Here is a 20,467-nt window from a genome sequence, read left to right on the forward strand (position 1 = left end):
AATGCATTGTTAGAATCATAGAATCATAGAGTTGGAAGAGACCACAAGGGCCATTGAGTCCAACCCCCTGCCAAGCAGGAAACACCATCAGAGCACTCCTGACATATGGTTGTCAAGCCTCTGCTTAAAGACCTCCAAAGAAGGAGACTCCACCACACTCCTTGGCAGCAAATTCCACTGTCGAACAGCTCTTACTGTCAGGAAGTTCTTCCTAATGTTTAGGTGGAATCTTTTTTCTTGTAGTTTGGAACCATTGCTCCGTGTCCGCTTCTCCGGAGCAGCAGAAAACAACCTTTCTCCCTCCTCTATGTGACATCCTTTTATATATTTGAACATGGCTATCATATCACCCCTTAACCTCCTCTTCTCCAGGCTAAACATGCCCAGCTCCCTTAGCCGTTCCTCATAAGGCATCGTTTCCAGGCCTTTGACCATTTTGGTTGCCCTCCTCTGGACACGTTCCAGTTTGTCAGTGTCCTTCTTGAACTGTGGTGCCCAGAACTGGACACAGTACTCCAGGCGAGGTCTGACCAGAGCAGAATACAGTGGCACTATTACTTCCCTTGATCTAGATGCTATACTCCTATTGATGCAGCCCAGAATTGCATTGGCTTTTTTAGCTGCCGCGTCACACTGTTGGCTCATGTCAAGTTTGTGGTCAACCAAGACTCCTAGATCCTTTTCACATGTACTGCTCTCAAGCCAGGTGTCACCCATCTTGTATTTGTGCCTCTCATTTTTTTTGCCCAAGTGCAATACTTTACATTTCTCCCTGTTAAAATTCATCTTGTTTGTTTTGGCCCAGTTCTCTAATCTGCCAAGGTCGTTTAGAAGTGTGATCCTGTCCTCTGGGGTGTTAGCCACCCCTCCCAGTTTGGTGTCATCTGCAAATTTGATCAGGATGTGTTACTCAGGTTGTGTTACTTTCATTACGGAATGCATTTTTTGTACATAGTTTTTGGCTGGAGAACTACATCACAAAACTTGTAGTTTTGTTTCAGTTTGCATGTTAATCTGAGAAGTGTGAATTGAGGTAGCTTCTCGTTAAAATGCAAACAAAGCTGAATTTCTCCCCCCATCCCTACCCATATGTATGGTAGATTTAGGAGTTCATAAAAATACTACCTCTTTCTAGCGCTCTGTTTTGAGTAGTGTTGCTGGCCAAGTCTGTCTGGCTGCTGTGCTTCCCTGTCCTTCCTGCACGCCGCTCAAGGTGAAGGTCAGACAAGCTATGCGATTTTAGAGCAACTTCCTTGTTGAGCCTGTTGTTGTTCTGAGGACAGATAACCTGCAACAAACAAGGAACAGTAAATCTACTTTGGATAATAATATTAGTAAATGCACTGGCTTTTGACATCAGAACCCAGAGCACTGCATAAATTAAAGACAGAATAAATAAAATAGTTATAGCTTAGATCCAGACTTCTCTCCCACAGATTGGAGGAGGTGGTGACTTTTGCTGATTCCAGCCTTCCCTCTGCAGCCTTCCATGGGCAGGAGGATCCTTTCAATCCACAGAAGGTGGAGTCTGATGAATTCCATTTTTGTAGCTTCTAGTAACACAGAGACCATCAAAAGGGTCTCTGCAGAATCACAAGGAATGGGAAGGCTGTCCTCCTCAACCATTTTTTTTAAAAAATAAAAATAAAACAAATGTGGCAATTACAAACTTCAAAACATTCTTTCCTAAGCATCACGTCCAAGGGAGCTTCCAAGTGGATGGACACAGGAGGAAAGTGCAGTGAACTTGTTTGAGAAGCCTAAGGTTTTCTCATTTTAAAGAAAAACCCGCATTGTGGTTTTGTGACATATTGAAATCAGCAGAAGTAATGTTAAAATGAGTGGTAGAGACACAACAGTGCACCTCCCAGAAATTTGCTAAGATGAATAAGGATAAGAATAAAAATAAAACTAAAATAAGGATAAGAATAAAAAATAAATCTAGATAGATTCTAGTAACATGATATGCAGATAACATATAGTTCTCTCACCCTGTTTTCCTTATTATTTTTAACACTGTCTTGGTTTAAAAAAGATAAAAAAGAATACATGGATTACAAAACATTATCGTGGCTATAGAACATAGACTAGGATGCCATTGAAAGATAAGTAGGGAAGTCCTTACTTACTATGGTAAGATGATGGATGGATGTAATATGTTTTATGTAATTTGAAAAATGTGTAAAAATAAAGTGGGAAAAACCCCATTCCCTTTCCATCCTTGCACAATGACATCCAGGTCAGAGACAGCCCACATTAGTAGCCTGCTCAAAATACTGCAACACATCTGGAAACCAACACCTTGACCCTTCTACAAAATGGCCCTTGTCTGAAACCCGGGAAAGCCTCTACCAGGCAGCGCAGGCAACAACAAACTAGATAGACCACTTGGTCTGATGTAGTATTGAGCTGCTTCCAATGCTCACCTCTAAGTTGCACGCATGTGTTTTAAGTGCATGAGAAGCTGGACCTTTGGCAGAATCTATTGCACAGTCCTGGAAGAGAGGAATACGGCATGAAACAGAGTTAAGAGGAAGTACAGGTACATCACATTAATTCTGGAAAAGGCCCCCCTGGAATTGCTTAATACCAAATATCTCAACGTTCCCTGCTTTCATCGGATCAACTGCTGCTCTTAGTTTCATAACCAGTGTCTTTGTCAGTATAGGTAAGTTTACTGAAAAGCTCATCCAAATTTGTTTACATTTTTGGAGAAGCAAACTTCTTCTTCCTTGCTTATATATTCCCAGTGCTCTAAGCCATCGGGATGTTTGCCCTGGAACTCATTGAACAACCTGCTAGTCATGTGCAACAGAGAGAGCCTGGAGATTTGGGATCACCTTTCTCAATAGCACTGGGTGTTCTTCTTCGAGGCATCCAGGTGCACGAAGGGTATCTGAACGGCACTGTTACCTCACAGTATACCCGCCAATTCGTTTAACCATACTTCTGGTTAGTTTGGGCATTTTAAAAAACCTAACATGCTACAGAGAGTACACATGCATAACTCTCCCACTGAAATCATTGGGACTTCATACTTTATTCCAATTCCAATAGAAAATTTCTATTTTCCTCCAGCAGTCAGCTCAGCGATTCCTGCCTGCCAAGCATGCTCAGTACTTATTCAGTTGGTTTTAGGAGGGAGTCTACCTGATAGTTTTATTATTATTATTATTATTATTATTATTATTATTATTATTATTATTATTATTATTATTTTACAGTTTTGCATACCTCAGAATTCCACAGAGACTGGTGATGGTATTTTACTTAGGTGTGAGTAGTTTTCATTTGGCTACATAGGGGCCATTATTGGGAGAAACGAGATCACTATTTTTACAAATGACTCACCTTTGCTTGAATCAAGTTGTATATTGCGTCGGAAATCATCTCCTTCCTAAATGTGCCAAGAATTTCCCTTAGAAGTATTGAGCATTCTGTAGAAGAAAAAACAAATAAAACAGCATTTATGTGCCTGTAGGCAAATCTTTGTACTATCACAGGTCAGAACCAGTTGCTGGCTTACATCTCCTCCTTCTCTCTCCCTCCTCCTCCCCCCATATGCTAGCATTTAAGAGACCAAAAACCCCTTGACATGTAACCTTTGCTCACATAGGTGCTGCAGCATCTGAGCTGGCTTCCAATTACACAGTCTTGCACCCAGACGGTGCAAGACAGGGTAAATATGGTAGAAACACCATATTTACACACCGTGCAGCAGACAGATTATCAGCTGTGGTTCAATTTGGAACTCACATAACCCTTGTTTTAAAACAGCTGCCCTGATTGTCAGTTCATTTCCAGGCCATATTCAATTCATGTTGGTGTTTGAAGTCCTAAATAGCTGAGACCACAAATTCCTAAAAAGATCACCTCCTCCCCATAGACCCTCTGACAAACAAAGCCATAGCCAGAGGCAAGCCTTTCAGGGTAAGGGCTCATCCAGGCTTCCTTCTTTGCTGTGCTTTTAGCAGTGTCGGATTTACGTATAAGCTAAACAAGCTATAGCTTAGGGCCCCACTCTTCTGGGGCCCCCCCAAAAAATGTAAAGGAAAAGAAACTGGATGTACATTTCCAAAATATAAGAGAAAAAACAAATAAAATAAAACCTACATACAGCAACAGTGTTTTGTGTTGTGTAGGCTCCAATTTGTTATGTGCAAATGGCTTTAGATACCTATTAGGTCCATAAATTACTATATAGCATATATTCAACACAAAAAACAGTGACAATTTGTTGTTGACAAAGGACAGCTGGACATATAAAGGGCCCCATTACCTTCAGTAGCTTAGGGCCTCATCAAACCTAAATCTGGCCTTGGCTTTTAGGCATAGGTTTGTACTTTAAAGCTCTGTGTGCAAGTGCTTCTTCTTTTTTCCCCCTGACCAGGACTTTCCCTGCCAAAACCCACTCTTTACTGCTGAAAAGAATTGCATGGGAAACCCAAACTGCTGTTTGTTCCAACTCAGCATTAAAGAGCAGGTTTTCCTGGGGAAAGTCGCAGGGCAAAAAGAAAAAGTGCTCATACATAGACTGGGAAAGTGTGGGCCTGTGCTTAGAAAGTGCAGGGAAACAGATGAGCTCTCCGTGAGACAGAGAACAACTGAGGTAAAGAGCAGAATCAACAAGGTTTATGCTTTATTGCTATCTCTGCTTTTCCTCAGTTGACACACTCATTTTCAGATCTGACCTATGAAATGGTAGCCCGATGGTTTGCCAGTGGTGAGCAACAATAGATGTTACCTGTAGCATGTGGTCTGTAGCTGGGCTCTTGGTGCCAGCAGAGAGCCATGAGCTGTAGCAGCTTGTTGCTATGTGGCAGACTGTTTGGTACGAACTCTGGTTCAATCCCAGGGCGCAAGCCACTGCAGACTCCTGTCACAGCTTCCATCAAAGACTTCTTGCCTGAAGTAGGAAAATAATTTTTTGTGTGTGTGTGTACGCAAAACTTATATCAACAGTCTGTAATTTGCATGGCAAATCAGTTCACTCTCAGGATCAAATTTCCATGTAACCAAAGAAAGCAAGAAAACAACAGCCACAAGAGGGCAGCATATACCTAAAAGTAACTGTAGTTACTTTATTTTCCATTCAGAGTAGGAAGGAATTCCTTCCAGACCCTTTATCATCTTGGTTTCCCACCTGTGCACATGTTCCAGTTTGTCAATACAGTATCCTTCATTTTGTTAGCTTTGTTAGAAGAAGATGCTACTTGCACAATGTTTGAAGAGAATCAAGACTGTGAAAAGATGCTTCAGTTGTGCCACCTATTCCTGGAATGGGAATGCAGCTAACCCCACCTAGTTGACTGCTGGTGCCAGGCAAGAATGGAAGCCACAAAGAACAAACAGGTAGAACAATCTGGGAGCTACCCAAGTCAAATGTGTTAAGAAGAAGTGATGCATGGAGTCCCTGACCTGGAAGTCCTATTGACTACATAAACATGCATAGGATGGGGTAGTATAGGGTATATTGGTCATAGCATATTGTACATGCCACCCCAATCTCTGAGTGGTGAGAGACTCCAGAGGTTCTAGGGCTAATTTGTTTGAGATGCTGATGAGAACCCTTAGGTGACCATTTATGGTTGTTGTCTTACAGAGAAACTTGTCTGACTAGTTCAGCAATAGAAACCTCTGCTAGATTCTAACCCTCACTGGGTACAGGGCCCAAGAATTGGACGGAACTCTGGTGAATCTCTGGAGAGGAGTGGCTAATTGTTTGCTACTCCCTTTGCCTGACTATTTTAAAAACATGCAATGCATGCTTCCTTAGCTGGTGTTGGCTGTACCCAAATGCTAGATCTCTCCTGAAAGCTACCTGCATTGTTAGGTTTATGCACAGACCAATTTATAAGTCACCCAACAATAAATATTCTCCAAGTAATATACATGGTTGAGTAGGCAAAAATAAACCATACTGCACAATGACTCAATAAAACCACAAATCACTGGAAACAACTCAGCAATAGTAGAACAGCATAATCGAGTCATAAAACATAAGTGAGACACAAATCAATGCCCCAATCAATCCAACAAAACTCAGCCAATCTACAAATGAACGAATTGCCATTGTTCTGCAGAGAGAGAAAATAAAATCGCACCAAATGAGCACAGACATGCAAAACTGACACCAACCAGAAATAGACTGATCTGCCCAGCCCTGTGACATATATACTTAGTAAAGGAATTATAATATATGTGTCAGGAGTTGGCAGACTCACTAGAGGATCCTTCAGCCACCCCCAGATTATGAAGATGCAGAAGTCTGTGGGTTGCATCCAACTGAAGTTCTACACAGAGCACACCCACAGAACTGAAGGACTTAATTAGTTATGTCCACAAATTTTTCTTTTTCGTTAAAGCAGGCAAGTCCACTAGGGGCTTATCCACACTTACCTCTTTCTAGGCATAGTCCGGGATTTAAAGCTCTGTGTACAAGCACCACTCCCCCTTTTTCTTTGCCCCAGAGCTTTTCCTGCAAAAACCTGCTCTTTAAAGCTCTTTAAAACTGGAGCAAAAGTCAAGCCACAGAAAACCTGAACTGACATTTGCTCCGATTCAGCTTTAAAGAGTGTGTTTTCGTGGGGAAAGCTCAGGGCAAAGCTGCACTCGGACACAGAGTATTAATGACAGACCTCTGCCTGGAAAGAGTGCAGCAAAAGGTAAGTGTGGTTAAGCCCCAGGATAGAGATGTATCTTATAGATGTTTGATGCAGATTTGTAACCATCAGGGAAGAATAAAAAGCAGCAGTAGCCATGGCCCTTAAAAGACTCAGAAGGCATTTGAAGCTGCTCCTTTTTCAAATGATAGCCAGCAGAAAAATATTCCAGTGTGGTTGCATTTAGGAAAGGACCAAACCAGATAGGAGGAGGTTAAATTAAACAGCACTTCTTTTATATTAGGGGGAAGAAGCTAGGAGGAAAATACAATGAAAGGCATACATGCAGCTGCCTACCTTTCAATGGCTTCTGTCTGACTAGGATTTCCCAGCACATCATTCCAAAACTAGGGACAAATATGGAAAGAAAAACGTCTGTTACTTTGGAATATCTGCTACCCATACTAGTTGGTTCACAAGCTTCATGGAAAAATCCATTTTTCATCATTGACCAAATAATTATTTCAATTGTTTTCAAAACTTGAGTTTCCACAAGTGTTGGTCTACACCTGAGTTTCCCCAGAATGTAACAGTAAAACTCTTCTGTGGTCAAGAAAGAAAAAGCTAACAGCCCTGAATCCGGAAATGGAAAGCAAAAGAAAAAAGAAAAGAAAAAACACCTATGACTAAAAAGACCAGTAGTTCCAGTTTATCTAAAGTATACATCTGCACGAAAGCTTGGGAAGGGCTCCAGGACGCTGCCTTATCACTCAGCCCTTCCACAAAAACAGAAAGGTTATTCAAACAAGTAGCCAGTATTAGGAAATTGTATCTTGGTATTGCACAGAAAATGTTAATATGATCTTCTAGCTAACCCAGAGAATGCTTAGAAGTAAGTGATATATACAGTTGCTGATGATGACGATGATGATATTAAACCACATATTGTCAGGCTCCATCTGATTTCTTTCTTTCTTTTTATTGAGTGCAAGCCTTTGCATGTCTACTCTGAAATGTCCCACTGAACTCAATTCTCATCACTCTCAAGTAAATGCACAGGACTGCAGGACTGAGATGTTTAATGCCCCTTCCTACCAACTTCAATGGAAAACCTTCAGTCTTACAATAACTTTTAAAAAGAAAAATAATAGGAATGTAAGCACAAGCAAGGTACAGTGGTACCTCTGGTTGCGAACGGGATCCGTTCTGGAGGCCCGTTCACAACATGAAAAGAGTGCAACTTGCAGTGGCGCATCTGTGCATGCGTGGGTTGTGATTCACTGCTTCTGTGCATGCGTGTGACATCATTTTGCGCTTCTGCGCATGCATGAGCGGCGAAACCCGGAAGTAACACTTTCTGGTACTTCTGGGTAGCTGCGCATGCGTGAGTGGAGAAACCCAGAAGTAACACTTTCTGGTACTTCCGGGTAGCTGTGGGACATAACCTGAAAAAACATAACATGAAGCGGACGTAACATGAGGTATGACTGTATAGGCAAAAGCAGCAGTTTCATTTAAAACCCAGAACATTATACAGCAGCAGTAATTTAGCAAATTAAACCACCTGAATAAATTCAAAAGGTCACATTGTGTTGAACAGATGCAAGACTCGGTGCTGAGGAGACCATTTCTCAGACCGAGTGGCACAGCCTTTGGTCCATCAAGGGATGAGATTCTGTTTTTGAAATAAAAACTCACCTGTAAACATCATCTTCTTGTGAGAAGCTACCCCCTTGAAGTATTTTTGGGGAGAGATAAAGCAAATCCCAACAGCTTCTGTTGTTACAGTTCTGTAAGACAGATCTTAGTTGCTGCATCCTCCAGGTGGCTAGGCCATAGTCTGATATCTGAAAGAAAGAAGTGAAGTTTAAGAAATAGGATATGCTATTAACTGACCTAGCCCTCCCCTATGCAGTGCCCTCCAGATACTTTGGACTACAACTCCCATCAACCCCAGCCAACACTCCAGTGCTGGCTAAGGCTGATGGGAGTTGTAGTCCAGTACATCTAGAGTTTGCCGGTAAATGTTTAAACAGACCCACCTTAGCTCTGTACTGCAGATCTAGTAGGACATTTGAGGGTTTTAGGCTGTGGTGAAGGATGGGAGGCTTCAAACTGTGTAGGTAACTTAGGCCCTCTGCCACATCTGTTAGGATTCTTACACAGAGAGGAAAAGGCAGTTCTGGGTAGAGTTCATGCTAAACAAAAAACAGATTCACAAAGCCATTATGTCAGTGTTCAGCTCTATCACTACTTTACTAGTATCAATATTACCTAATGCACTATTTAAAAATGGGATTGCCAGTGTAGCATCCTTCAGATGTTAAATGGACTGCAACTCCAATCCTCCCTGAGCATTATTTATTCTGGTTTGGGCTGATAGGAGTCCAGCTACATCTGCAAAGTACCAGACTCTCTTTCTCTACCCACACCTAAATTTAAAACATTCATTTCCAACCCAATTCAAAGTAAATATCACTGTGGGTCCTGAACAAATTTTAGCCAGATATTTTTTGGTGATTATGCTAACGTTGTGTGTGGAAGATGTGTTCCTTTACTAATAATAATTAGTAGAGGATTAGTTTAGCATGTTTAGTTTTAAATGCTGCATTGCTCTGCATTTTGTGGTGTCAAGTCATTTTGAGATTCTTCTGTAGCAAGCAACAAATAATTTTATGCCCCTCCCCAAAAAACACAGTTGGCCATGCAATTCTATACATGTTTGTTTCTGAGACAAGTGGGACTGACCTCCAGGTTGAATGTGTATACAGAATTGCAGCCTAAAATTCCTGCTGGAGAAGAACCTAGAGGTTCCAGCCCAAAACATACCCATTCCATATCCCAATTGTTCACTCCCCAGCCCACAACCAAGACAACCTAAATCTTGCTCTCACTGGCGGTTAATTCAGGACGACCAATACCAAAGTGTTCCTTTACAGAATGAACAATTAAATGATGGAATTTGCCGCCAACTTTTTTTTTTTAAACTCCCCTTCCCTGTTTCAATACCCTATCTGCAAAGATAAAGGGGTGTCATGTTACTGAAGACAAATGCAGGCAGAAATGAATTATACCCTGTACAAGCATCATAAAGGGGCTCAGTAGAAACTCACAATGGATACTTTGGAACCGCTAAAGGAGGGCTTGACAAAAAGACTCCACTGCCTCTTACATACCTCATGAATGAGCAGATTGAGAGATCCATTATGCATCCATTCAGTGGCCACCCCAAGGACTCCTTGGAACTGGTAGAACCCAACAGGAGGCATGAGCCTGTTGCACTGTATGCAATGTATGCTGGCTACCTCTTGAAGAAGTGCCTTTAAATCTCTGCAGACATGATAAGGATCAAAAGACAGCAGTTATGCAATGAATATTTCATTGATGAATTCAGTGAGAGAATATTAACTCATTACTGCAAAAGTACCTGTCAAAAGTACCTTTGTGGTGCACAGTTAAGTCTACAGTTAACTATTAATTTCACATTTTTGCCTGAACCAGGGGTGCTGTGGTTACTAGGTCACCTCTGGACTCTTGGCAGCAGGGCTTCTATTAGCCTTAGGGGCTGAGAGGCAGGGAAAGTTTTCAGTATGGGATGTACTGAAAGGGCGCTGTTAATTTATAGTGCCTGAATATAATCACACAGGTAAAGGATGACTCAATTAGGGGTGCCTTGCTGAAGGACCTTAACAACCCCGGAGCAAATACTGAAAGTAATCTACAATCAGTATTTGGGACCCACCCCCAATCGGTTTCTAAATCCTTTCCATATTGTAAGTGAAGGGTGGCAGACCTTGGGCCCAAGTGCCAAAGGTGTCTCTTGAAGCTGCTCTACATGGCTCTTGGAACTTTGCTCAGGCTATACCCCCTCTGTAGGCCACACCTCTTGCTGGCACTGCTCCGCCCCCTCCTCAAGGGCTTCTGCACGGTTGGAATGTGCTCTTGGACTCTCACGGATGGAGGATGGAGAGGTGAGCGCATGTTTGTGTGCACAGAAATTCTGACTGGATGCAGCCTACCATACATCTCTGTGTTGCTCCACTCACTTTTGCCTCTGACTCCCTGCCCCTCTCACTGGCATGTGGCTGTCATGAATTCTGACAGTAACTTTAATTTTTAAATTTTCCCTTAGCCTAGTGGTAGAGCACATTCTTTGCTTGCAGAAGGTCTGAAGTTGGCATATCCAGGTATGGATTGGAAACTCTAGTCTGAAATCCTTGAGTGATGCTACAGCCTCTTATGTTGTAACCAGTAATCCATACCTAACCATATCTACTTCCTTTCACTTTCTCAATTTTACATATTTGTGTGCATTCCCACCACTGTAGAGTATTCTGCTTCTGTGCAATTCACACTTATTTCCAATGCAGCAGCAGAAGTTACCACCCATTCTAGGAATGAAAGAAAGAAAGAAAGAAAGAAAGAAACAAACAAACAAACAAACAAACAGGAAACCCACCTCTCTGTTGTTTCCTGGCTACTCAACAACTTCAAGGAGACATCTATATTCTGAGGTGCATGGAAGGCTTTGAGAGCAAAGCCAAATCCTGTCCTAGTTAGACAAATACTCTCCAGATCTTTCTGGGAAAGGATGGGCATCAGGTTTGACATTTTGCGATGTTTAGAAAAGGACTGAAACAGAGAAGTGAGGCATTTTGTTCTGATTGTTTGTTTTTAAAAGATCCCTACTGCCAGCATATCACACTGCAATACAAAATTACTCCCAAGAGTACAAACCATTGAACTCCAGAGTCAGGAGCATTATCATATGTAGCTTGAGGCTCTTAGTTGAAGCAGCATGATTTTTTTGTTTCTGGTGTTGTAAACTGAAGGGGGCTATGGTGAAGCAGGCTGGCCAAGTCTGCCATAATTTGCTCATGTTATTATTAGATGACCAACTCTGCGTAAACTGAAGGACAAGCCAGGGACACCTCATCCTCTGCAGCATACATCTTGGTCCATAATTCTCATGGAACTTGTTGTCATGGAACTAGAGCAGGAGAGTCATCCCTTACAAATTAGGAATGTAGAAACAGGTGCATGAATCAGAGGAGCACCACATGTTATGGGACAGCAAACTCCAACGCAATACCTCTGGGGCTGGATAAGAGATAGCATCAATAAATCAGGTCGTGTGTTCCAAAAATAGAAAGGGACTTAAGCAGCATTAATCCCTAAGTGCATTATATGCAGACATTGCTGAGTGAGTTAGGAAAGCCAGGCTGAAATTAAATATTCTTCAAAATAGAGAATTTAGGACTGTGGCTTTCAAGCACTGTTGGGTGAACTGAGGGTCTCCTTGGAAGCTTTGCGAAGCTCACCTATTCATGAATGGGAATGAGCATCAATGGTCAGTGGCAGATCTTCCTCTGCTACCATTTACATTTGTATCCTATCTTTCTATATGTAACAGCTCAAAGTGACTCACAGCAATAAAACATGCTATTTACAATAAAATAGAAAGCAATACAACAGAAGGGTATTGAGTATATTTTAGGGTTGCACAAGCAACATTCAGGCACAACAGGTCTATGCACCATTCAAAATATTTTCCATATTGACAAATCTGCCAAGGAATCCTTGTATATTGCAGAGGATACGCCCTAGGGTGCACCCTGTTTCAAGCAGAGTGCTGGACAGATATATAAGGCAGCTCTGAAAAGCTGCTTCACACGAAGCAAAATGTCCTACAAAGATACATAGAGAAGTCTATGTTTTGTATCCCATGTATACCGTATTTCATGCCATACATGTGCATCAGCGAGCCTCAAATGAAGACGAATCCCTATGGCATATACTTGTAGCACAACAGAAATGTGTACACTTTTCACATTGCATTTACCCACACATACAATATCAGTTTTCTACAATGGAAATGATAAGGCCTCATTGATTGAACCAAGTGCTTTCTGCAGGAGGGAGCAGGGAGAGATACCAAACTGGAACAAGGAAAAGCTGTGTTCATTTCTGAGCTCTGCAAGTATAATCCTAGATTACCTGCCTAGATCACATCATTAAATCAAGATGTCTCTATACTCCCAATTTGTACAGCTTGGATATTCCTCCTTCAGTTTATGAGATTTTTGGTATAATCTTTGTCATTGTGTTTATTTACATGACCATGGAAACCAGCGCTCCAAACTAGGCTTTTACCTCTGTGCAAGCAGTATTAATTCCAGTCACATAGCCTTGCTAGTCTGTTGCAACAAAGAGTCTTGTGGCATTTTAAAGAAGAAGAGATGTATTGCAGCATCAGCTTTCTGGACTAGAAGAGGGATGGGAAACTCTCCAAATGTTGTTAGACTGCACCTCCAAGACCACTGGCCATGATGGCTGGGGCTGATAGGTGTTGAAGTCTGACAACATCTGGGAGCCACAAGATCTGCAGCCCATTGTTGTCACAGGCACAATCAAGTTTGCTGTCACAAAAATAGCCACAGAATTCAATCATGCTCACACACAACTGGTTGATTGTTACATTTCCAACTTTAACATTTGAGAACCTGACAATGATTTTCCTTCCTGTAAGATTTAGCCAGAGATAGCATCCTACAACATGCAAGGATTTCAAGTGGATAAAAGGAAAATAATCCAAGGCTTTATGCTCCAGTGGACACAAAGATCCTAACTGCATAACTATCCCTGCAAGGTTAAGTCCTAGTTTGAACCCCCACAACCCTGTTCCCCCTATCTCCCCTGGACCCCTGCCATCTGGTTGAGTGAGCAAGAGTGGAGCAGTTTTTATCACTCTGCCTAATTCCGCATACCTTCTTGGAAATAAGGCTATTTTAAAATGTGACTTGCTTATGAAATATTTCTAGCCACAGTTGGGGTTTTTTTAAAAAAAAGAAAAAGAAAAAGATGCAGTGAAATTGGCAAAGCCAAAGACTGTTGTCGTTCTTTTAATCTATTTCGCTCTGCTGAAGAAGCACATAGCCTTGGCTTTATCTTTCACTCCTCTTTTATCCACACATTCAGTCTGTAGCCAAGACATGCTGCTTCTTCAATTACAACACAGAAAAAAATATAACCCTTTCTCAAAAGCCCTGGTGCATGCTCCAGCCACCTCTCTCGTAGAATACTGCAATCTTCACTCTGGCCTCCTCACATCTAACCTGAACTCTGCTATCCAAATCATCAAACTCTCTCATTATCCTGGTCATGCCACACTCTCTTCTTGGCTGTTCCCAGATACAGCACTACCTCTATGTCCTTAACTTTGAAGTCCACGAAGTCTTTGCCACCACTTTATCTCTTTGTTATTATATCTAAATACACCCCTGTCCATGATTTCTGCATCACTTGCTCCACTTGGTCCACAATCCAAAGGGCTCCTGATCCCTTCTAACAGCTCCACCCTTTCTTCCTTGCTTGGGACTTCCTCCCAGATCACCTCTATGATGATACCTTCCTTGCTTTCTTTAAATCTCTCTTCAGAACCCACCTTTCTGTACTGAAATCCATAAAAGTTCATAAGGCAAGCTGGAAACAGGGACAAAGTCCACAAACATATTGATTTGCCCCCAATGTGGAATATGTGTAGAGCAGAACAAATAGAAACTAAGCAGAACAGAAAGTGTAACTAGCAGCTCTGGTGATAGGGCTGAAATAAAAACTGTATCTGAGCTGACCCAAGACCTCAACCCTAACCAAAATATGGTTTAGCAGGCCAAAAGTTTGCTTTCACTTTCACATTGTATCTATTCTAAGTGATCACTTGGCATTTCTCTTCAAAAGGAATCGTCAGTGGGAAACAGAATTTGTTCACCTACTAATGTAAAATGCATTGCAAGGATGTTTAGCTTATTTAAAACCAGCAACTATGCAACTAGCCCCCAGAAGAAAAGTGGAGGATCTGATTCTGCAAACTGCACCCATCCAAGGCATGGCATTATGTCACAAACAATGGATTTAATTAATTGAGAAATGTAATAAAATCAGCCCATGACAGCACAATCCTTTTCATGTAAATCCCATTTAGTTCAGTGGGTTGTATCAGCCCAATTCATAAGTGTGTATCAGATAGCAGTCAAAAAGACATGCTGTGCAATCCATTTCAGCATTGCTTTACATAATAAAGACTTAGTTTCAAATCCGACTAAAAGTGAAAGGGCCGGAAAAGTGACTTCTTAAAGATATAAATATATAAATAATTCTTATAGGACCCCTTCTCATTAGGCCGGGTTTTATTCCCCCCCCCCATACCATTGCTATGCAAAGAGGTGGGGGAAACAGCATGTTTTGGAACACGAAGTGTTTAACTATCATCTGACCAGCAAGCATTGGGAGACATTTGAGAACTTGTCCCACGTTACAGAATTTTATTTTTGTTCATCAATTATGCTTCAAAAGTACCTTCAACAGTCACGAAAATTTGCAGACTCATTCTAGTACTAGTTGGTACAACAAAACAAAGCCTTCAGCAGAACCCATTGTCACCTCCTGTTGTGGGATGTCCCCTGCTTTAACAACCTCCCACTAAAACAAAGCAAAACACCATTCCGTAAAAAACCCAATTTCTTTAGCCATATTGGGTGGGGTGGGGTGAGAAGAGAACACTTGCAAAGAGAGCATTAAAACTTACCTCAAAGAATGTGAGCAGTGAATACGCAGGCTTAATAGCGGTCAACTGCTCTGGAGAAGAGAACCGAGTATCTCCAACCCAGCACACTTCTGCAACGCACTCCTGTGCTCTGCTGATTATGAGTCAGATGCACAAACTCCTCCTTTATTGGCTGCTGACAGAGGCCAATTTCTCCCCCAGGCTAAGTTACAATTGTAACTCTTCCGTGCCCACAGATGACTTCATTTTCAACCGTGTCTGCCTTCCTTCTGACATTCTGCGAAACACATTTAGCAAAAATTCATACAACATGCAAGAAGGGAGAATTCTTGTTTCTTTGTCAGTAATAAACCCTGATTAGTTAATTCAGACAATACCTCAATACCTTTAACCACGATGCTGTATAATAATAACTTATTTAGATCTTTTTTATATAAATGTGGCTTACAATAATGTTAATAAAATGCGATTAAACATTAGCATAATATAAAACAATACAAAGATAAAAGGCAACAGTTAAAAAAGAAAATGGAATTCAGACAATACTATGGTAGGATGTGAGGAAAACACTCCACACATCAAGCGTATCAAGGCAAACTTGCCCCCCCCCACCGCTTGAATTTTTTTTTTAAAAAAATGGTAGATGTGAGCATTACAAGCAGCAGCATTAAATGTAAACCTGACCCACATGCCCCTCAATTACCAAGGGTATGAGAATAGAGAAAATTACAGAATGGCAGAGAAGAACAGAAAGGACAGGGGAAAGAAAAAGGACACAAACTCTTACTCCACTCCCTTGGCTGTTGCATTTTTTTTTTAATGTTTTCTTTCCATTTCTGGAGGGGAGAGAGACTTTTTGCTGGCCAACAGGCAATGGCTTTTCCACCTGCCTTGACCCACCCTCCAGCCCAGAAAGCCTTTCCCAGACCATGACTTTGAGAACAGCAGAAGCAGCTGGGAAGAGAGGCGTTCAGGGATATTTTTAAAAAAATATTATAAGTTGTCTGTCCTTGTTTCTCAATTTGACCCTTTTACATGGTTTTTATGTTTTGTGGTAATATATGCTCTGTGTTTTGCTGTTACTTTTACTTATTATAGATTAGCAATTCTTTATTGTGATTGATAAGTGTAAACTGTTTAATTATTATTTGCTGATGTGTTTACTATTGGATTAAAATGGATTATTGAATATTGTTTTATTTGGTATAAGTTGTTTATTTTTAAGTTATTGTGACTTTTTTTATATTGAATCAGATTGTTACTATTAATATTTGATGTTTTATTATGTTTTCATATGTGTTGGAAGCCGCCTAGAGTGGCTGGGGCAACCCAGCCAGATGGGTGGGATATAATTAAATTATTATTATTAATTATAATTCAAAGGCACTGCACTGAGAGAATGTGACTACAGTGGTACCTTGGTTCTCAGACTTAATCTGTTCTGGGAGACCATTCAACTCCCGAAACCATTCAAAAACCAAGGTGCAGCTTCCGATTGGCTGCAGGAGCTTCCTGCACTCAAGTGGAAGCCGTGTTGGATGTTTGGCTTCTGAAAAATGTTTGCAAACCGGAACACTTACTTCCAGGTTTGTGGTGTTTGGGAGCCAAGCCGTTCAAGTACTGTACTAGTAACTCTGGATTGCCAATGAAATAAAGGAGATAGCCAAGCCTGGTAAACATTTGGCACCCAGGGGCAGCTGATGGGGTTTCACCCAAATATCTACCAGTAAGCCCTGATCTACCTCCTGCCCAGCCCTAGTATGAAGTCCCACCTGAAGGCTGAAATTGCTGGCCGGCCACTTGCAGGCTAGCTCGCAGCAACAGCTTCATCGTTTAATTCTACGGAATGTACAGAGTAGGCTGCACCGTTGTATTCATTTTCTATGCACCAGCTTGTCCTGCACTGGCTTCAGAAGCATAAAGAGTGGCTGAGGAAAGCCAGACAGATGGGCAGAGTATAAATAATAAAAATTATTATTATTACTATTGAAGAAAAAATGTTCTTGGAGAGCTGCCGCCAAGCAGTGAACACAAAGCTAAGCCATGTGGATCAATGGTCTCACTCATTTTAAAGCAGCTTCCTACATTCCTATGATCTATCTCTCCTCCACCAACCTATTCACTCTCCTGCATTGAATTCATTGTCAACTACCAGGTGAGTTGTTAAATACAAGCCTGCTGTGGGCAAAATGGCTTGACTGACTGAAGAACAGCAATGTGACTGAAGAACAGCAATGTAACAAAATATTATATCACAACATGGGATCTGGCCAGGACACCAGAAACCAAACAGCAATGCATTGCTTTGCAGATAAGACTGCAATTCCTTTAAAAAAAACCCCAACTGTCAGGTGTTACATCTTTAATAAAGGATTCAGCCTTTTGTGGGTTCATTGACTCTTGAAAGTTTGAAGAAAATATACTCTTTAAAAAGGTGCCCAGGTTTGGAAAAAAATATATCAATAGGTATGAGTTTCAGTGAAAGAAAATGTTATGCAAATGCCAGTGTGGGGTATAGATTAATTGAGTTGGTCCCATCAACAACATTCAGAAAGGATAATATTGTGGATGAGCAATGTATTTCTGAGTAAGAAATAAATGAGTCAGAGTATCAGGTGGCAAAACATTGCAAATAAGCAGCATGTAGGCTACCAAATACCACAGCCATTGCACATCACTGTTCAGAAAGCCTGTGGGAATGCTAGGAAGGTGTTCTGGTGAACTCTTTCTGTGTCATTCTGGTTATTCAGGTTGGGCAGCACCTTCATTTGTCTGGCTCTGACAGAGACTGAGGACAGACCTATGCTACAATGCCTTGTTGATCTTTGTTATTTGCCTCTGCACAGAGAAGATGAGCATGAAATGATGCACTGAGCAATTAAAATGATGATGAGCTGTTTTGAGGCCTGGAAGAGCTGCCACCTTCACCTATTCACAGGTATGCTTCCCATTGGCAGCTGTGAGCTCATGCCATTTAGGTGCACTACAGCCAACAGCAGCCTCCTCCAACATGGTGCCCACAGCTTCATTGGTCAGGGGCCAATGGGAGTTGTAGTTCTAAACATCTGGAGGACATCAGGCTAGCCAAGTGTATTGCTCAGAAGCCTTGCCTACAGTTTCTTCCATGACATGTTAGTTTTTGCATGCATAGTAGTGTGCGATTACTATGGAGTACCATTCATTTACATGCATCACAATCTGCAGTCTGATCTGATACTATGCAGTAGCGAAATATGAACCATGTTCAGCTTCTGCCCATTTGAGCTGCCCCTTGTGAATGCTTTATGCAAAAAAAAAAAGAAGCTTTGCACCCATGCAGTCCGAATGTAAATTAAGAGGGAGCCCTCCAAATGTAAATTAAGAGGGAGAAGTAAAACAGTGGTGCCTCTTGGCTGACTTGGCAGGACCACCTGTTTAGCACCTCCCCTCCCAGAACTGCCTCCATCAGCATCCATTGCACCTGGCTCCATCAGAGGGAGAAGCAAGACAGTGAAGCCCCCTGTGCTGGTTTAGTGGGATAGGCTCCTCCCAGCCCAGTGTGGACTCTTTGCAGTGGCCCTTCCACTTAGTCATTATGAAATTCAATGGCAAAGTATAGGCTCTGCATGCAGAAGGTTGCAAGATTAATTCCCATAATTGCTTGCCAGAGGATTTCAGCAAAAGATCCCAGAGAGTCCTTGCAACTTGGATTTGTGTGTTTTCCTCTTCCCTCCCCATTCCTTTCTCCTTTTGCACTGTATCCATTAAGTGCTCACAAACTATGAGCTCACAAACTGCAAAGCTTTTTACAAGCAGTCACAGAAGGGCACTATATAAATTCAAAAAACAAATGGTATGCTACTGTAGCCTAATGATGCAGTTATGAATCAGAACATTCCCATTTCATATTTCACTTCTACTATAAACTCGCTTAGGCAAGTCACTCTCCCTCAACCTTAGCCCCCCATCTGCAAAACAGGAATAACAACATCAGCCAACCTTACAGTGCTGCTGTACAGTCAACAGCATGGTAATACAGATAGCATACTTTGACCACCCTGAAGCACTTTATTAACATTACGAAGCAAAGCCTGTCCATTGCTGCGTTTAGTCAAAATATGCAGAATATTTATATTCAAAGTCATCTAGATGTGGAAACACATACTTCCCATCTCCTCGGAAGAACACGGGCCTCGTTAATGTCCACACCCCCTCATTAACATCCACAACCCTTTGTTAACGTCCACACCCTCGGCACATCAAGTGTCAGGCGTACCTAGTTCCAGGATGAAGTCTTTGACGATTTAAGAAGCACTGATGATTCATGAGAAGCACTAGGACTCCCAGACCTTTCCCTGGTTTCTATAAATGCAAGAGCTGTGATACTCTCATAAGGGAAAATGAAGACAGTAGTGGTTCACCAGCTTCTTTGACAGCTCACAATTCTGGAATGAGCCTTTTCAATTTGTAGGTCACATTCTTCATGGGGGCTGCATGCCAGTGGTGAGCAAAGCTAGAAGATAAAGTGGGTGGAGTAATGGGCATGACTACATCCCAGCCTTGCAAAAGTCGGAGATTACACACACACACACACACACACACACACAGACAGAAAGAGAGAGAGAGAGAAGGAGAGAGAAGTGTGCAACTACATGAGAGTTGTAGCTCAGAGACACCTGGAGGACCAAAGGTTCCCCACACCTGGGGTAGAGCAGGAATGACAAAGGTGGTGGGGCTATGGAGAGACAAGGGGTCTGGACAGGGAGGCATTAAGGGCTGCATTTGGCTCCTGGGCTTGAGATTCCCCAGCCCTGCCTTAGTACACATCATCCTATATAGCCTTAATCAACACGATAAGAACACCTTCCACAGTTCCAATTTCATGCCATTATTTAGCAACATTAAGATTACATGCCTAAAATGCTAGCATATTAAAAGGAGGTTGTCAGCACTGGCTATCAGTTTTTGTGTTCTTCCTGGGGCCAGTTCAGAGTACTGTAATGTTTTTGACTTGTATCTCTGACTGTTAGTAATGATCGCCAGAGGCTCTGGGTTTGGAGGTTAAAAGGGTGGAGAAAGAAGGGAGACTTCAAGTTGCTCCAAGGACTTCCTTTTGTTTCTTCTGAATCTTCCAACACTGAGATTCCTTGGATGATCCCAGCTTCCATCATTATGAGAGACTCTGTTTTCCCCACACTGTGCATAATTATACACACCTCTATCATGTCTGGACCTTAAGTCTGATCCTGCTATACTCTGCTTATGTTTTTAAACTGACCCAAAGTGAAGTGGTGGTTCTAGGGTGCTTTCCAGGCAATGCTAA

General features: G+C 41.8%; 2 protein-coding genes across 3 annotated transcripts in view; one reads left to right on the top strand and one right to left on the bottom strand.

The window, feature by feature from the left end:
• Nucleotides 1-20,467, top strand: part of SMPD3 (sphingomyelin phosphodiesterase 3) — a 251,449-nt gene that overhangs the window by 223,305 nt on the left and 7,677 nt on the right. The gene's annotated exons all lie outside the window — the stretch shown is intronic.
• LOC309347231 (receptor-interacting serine/threonine-protein kinase 2-like) overlaps nt 1-20,467 on the bottom strand; it is a 28,736-nt gene that overhangs the window by 4,801 nt on the left and 3,468 nt on the right. The window contains exons 1-11 of one of the 2 annotated variants that reach the window (XM_081871578.1): nt 19,421-19,634; nt 15,187-15,442; nt 11,062-11,234; nt 9,779-9,932; nt 8,645-8,800; nt 8,301-8,449; nt 6,960-7,009; nt 4,745-4,906; nt 3,352-3,437; nt 2,427-2,495; nt 1,126-1,288 (exon numbers count right to left, since the gene is read on the bottom strand). In XM_081871578.1, coding sequence (XP_081727704.1) covers nt 1,126-1,288; nt 2,427-2,495; nt 3,352-3,437; nt 4,745-4,906; nt 6,960-7,009; nt 8,301-8,449; nt 8,645-8,800; nt 9,779-9,932; nt 11,062-11,213 — 1,141 coding nt within the window. In that variant the 5' untranslated portion in view covers nt 11,214-11,234; nt 15,187-15,442; nt 19,421-19,634. Of the gene's footprint in view, nt 1-1,125; nt 1,289-2,426; nt 2,496-3,351; nt 3,438-4,744; nt 4,907-6,959; nt 7,010-8,300; nt 8,450-8,644; nt 8,801-9,778; nt 9,933-11,061; nt 11,235-15,186; nt 15,443-19,420; nt 19,635-20,467 lie in introns of those variants that run through there. The other variant, XM_081871579.1, reaches the window with a different exon arrangement.

Source organism: Podarcis erhardii (assembly GCF_964252035.2).
Source record: "Podarcis erhardii genome assembly, chromosome: 7".
In the NCBI taxonomy this organism is placed as follows: Eukaryota; Metazoa; Chordata; class Lepidosauria; order Squamata; family Lacertidae; genus Podarcis; species Podarcis erhardii.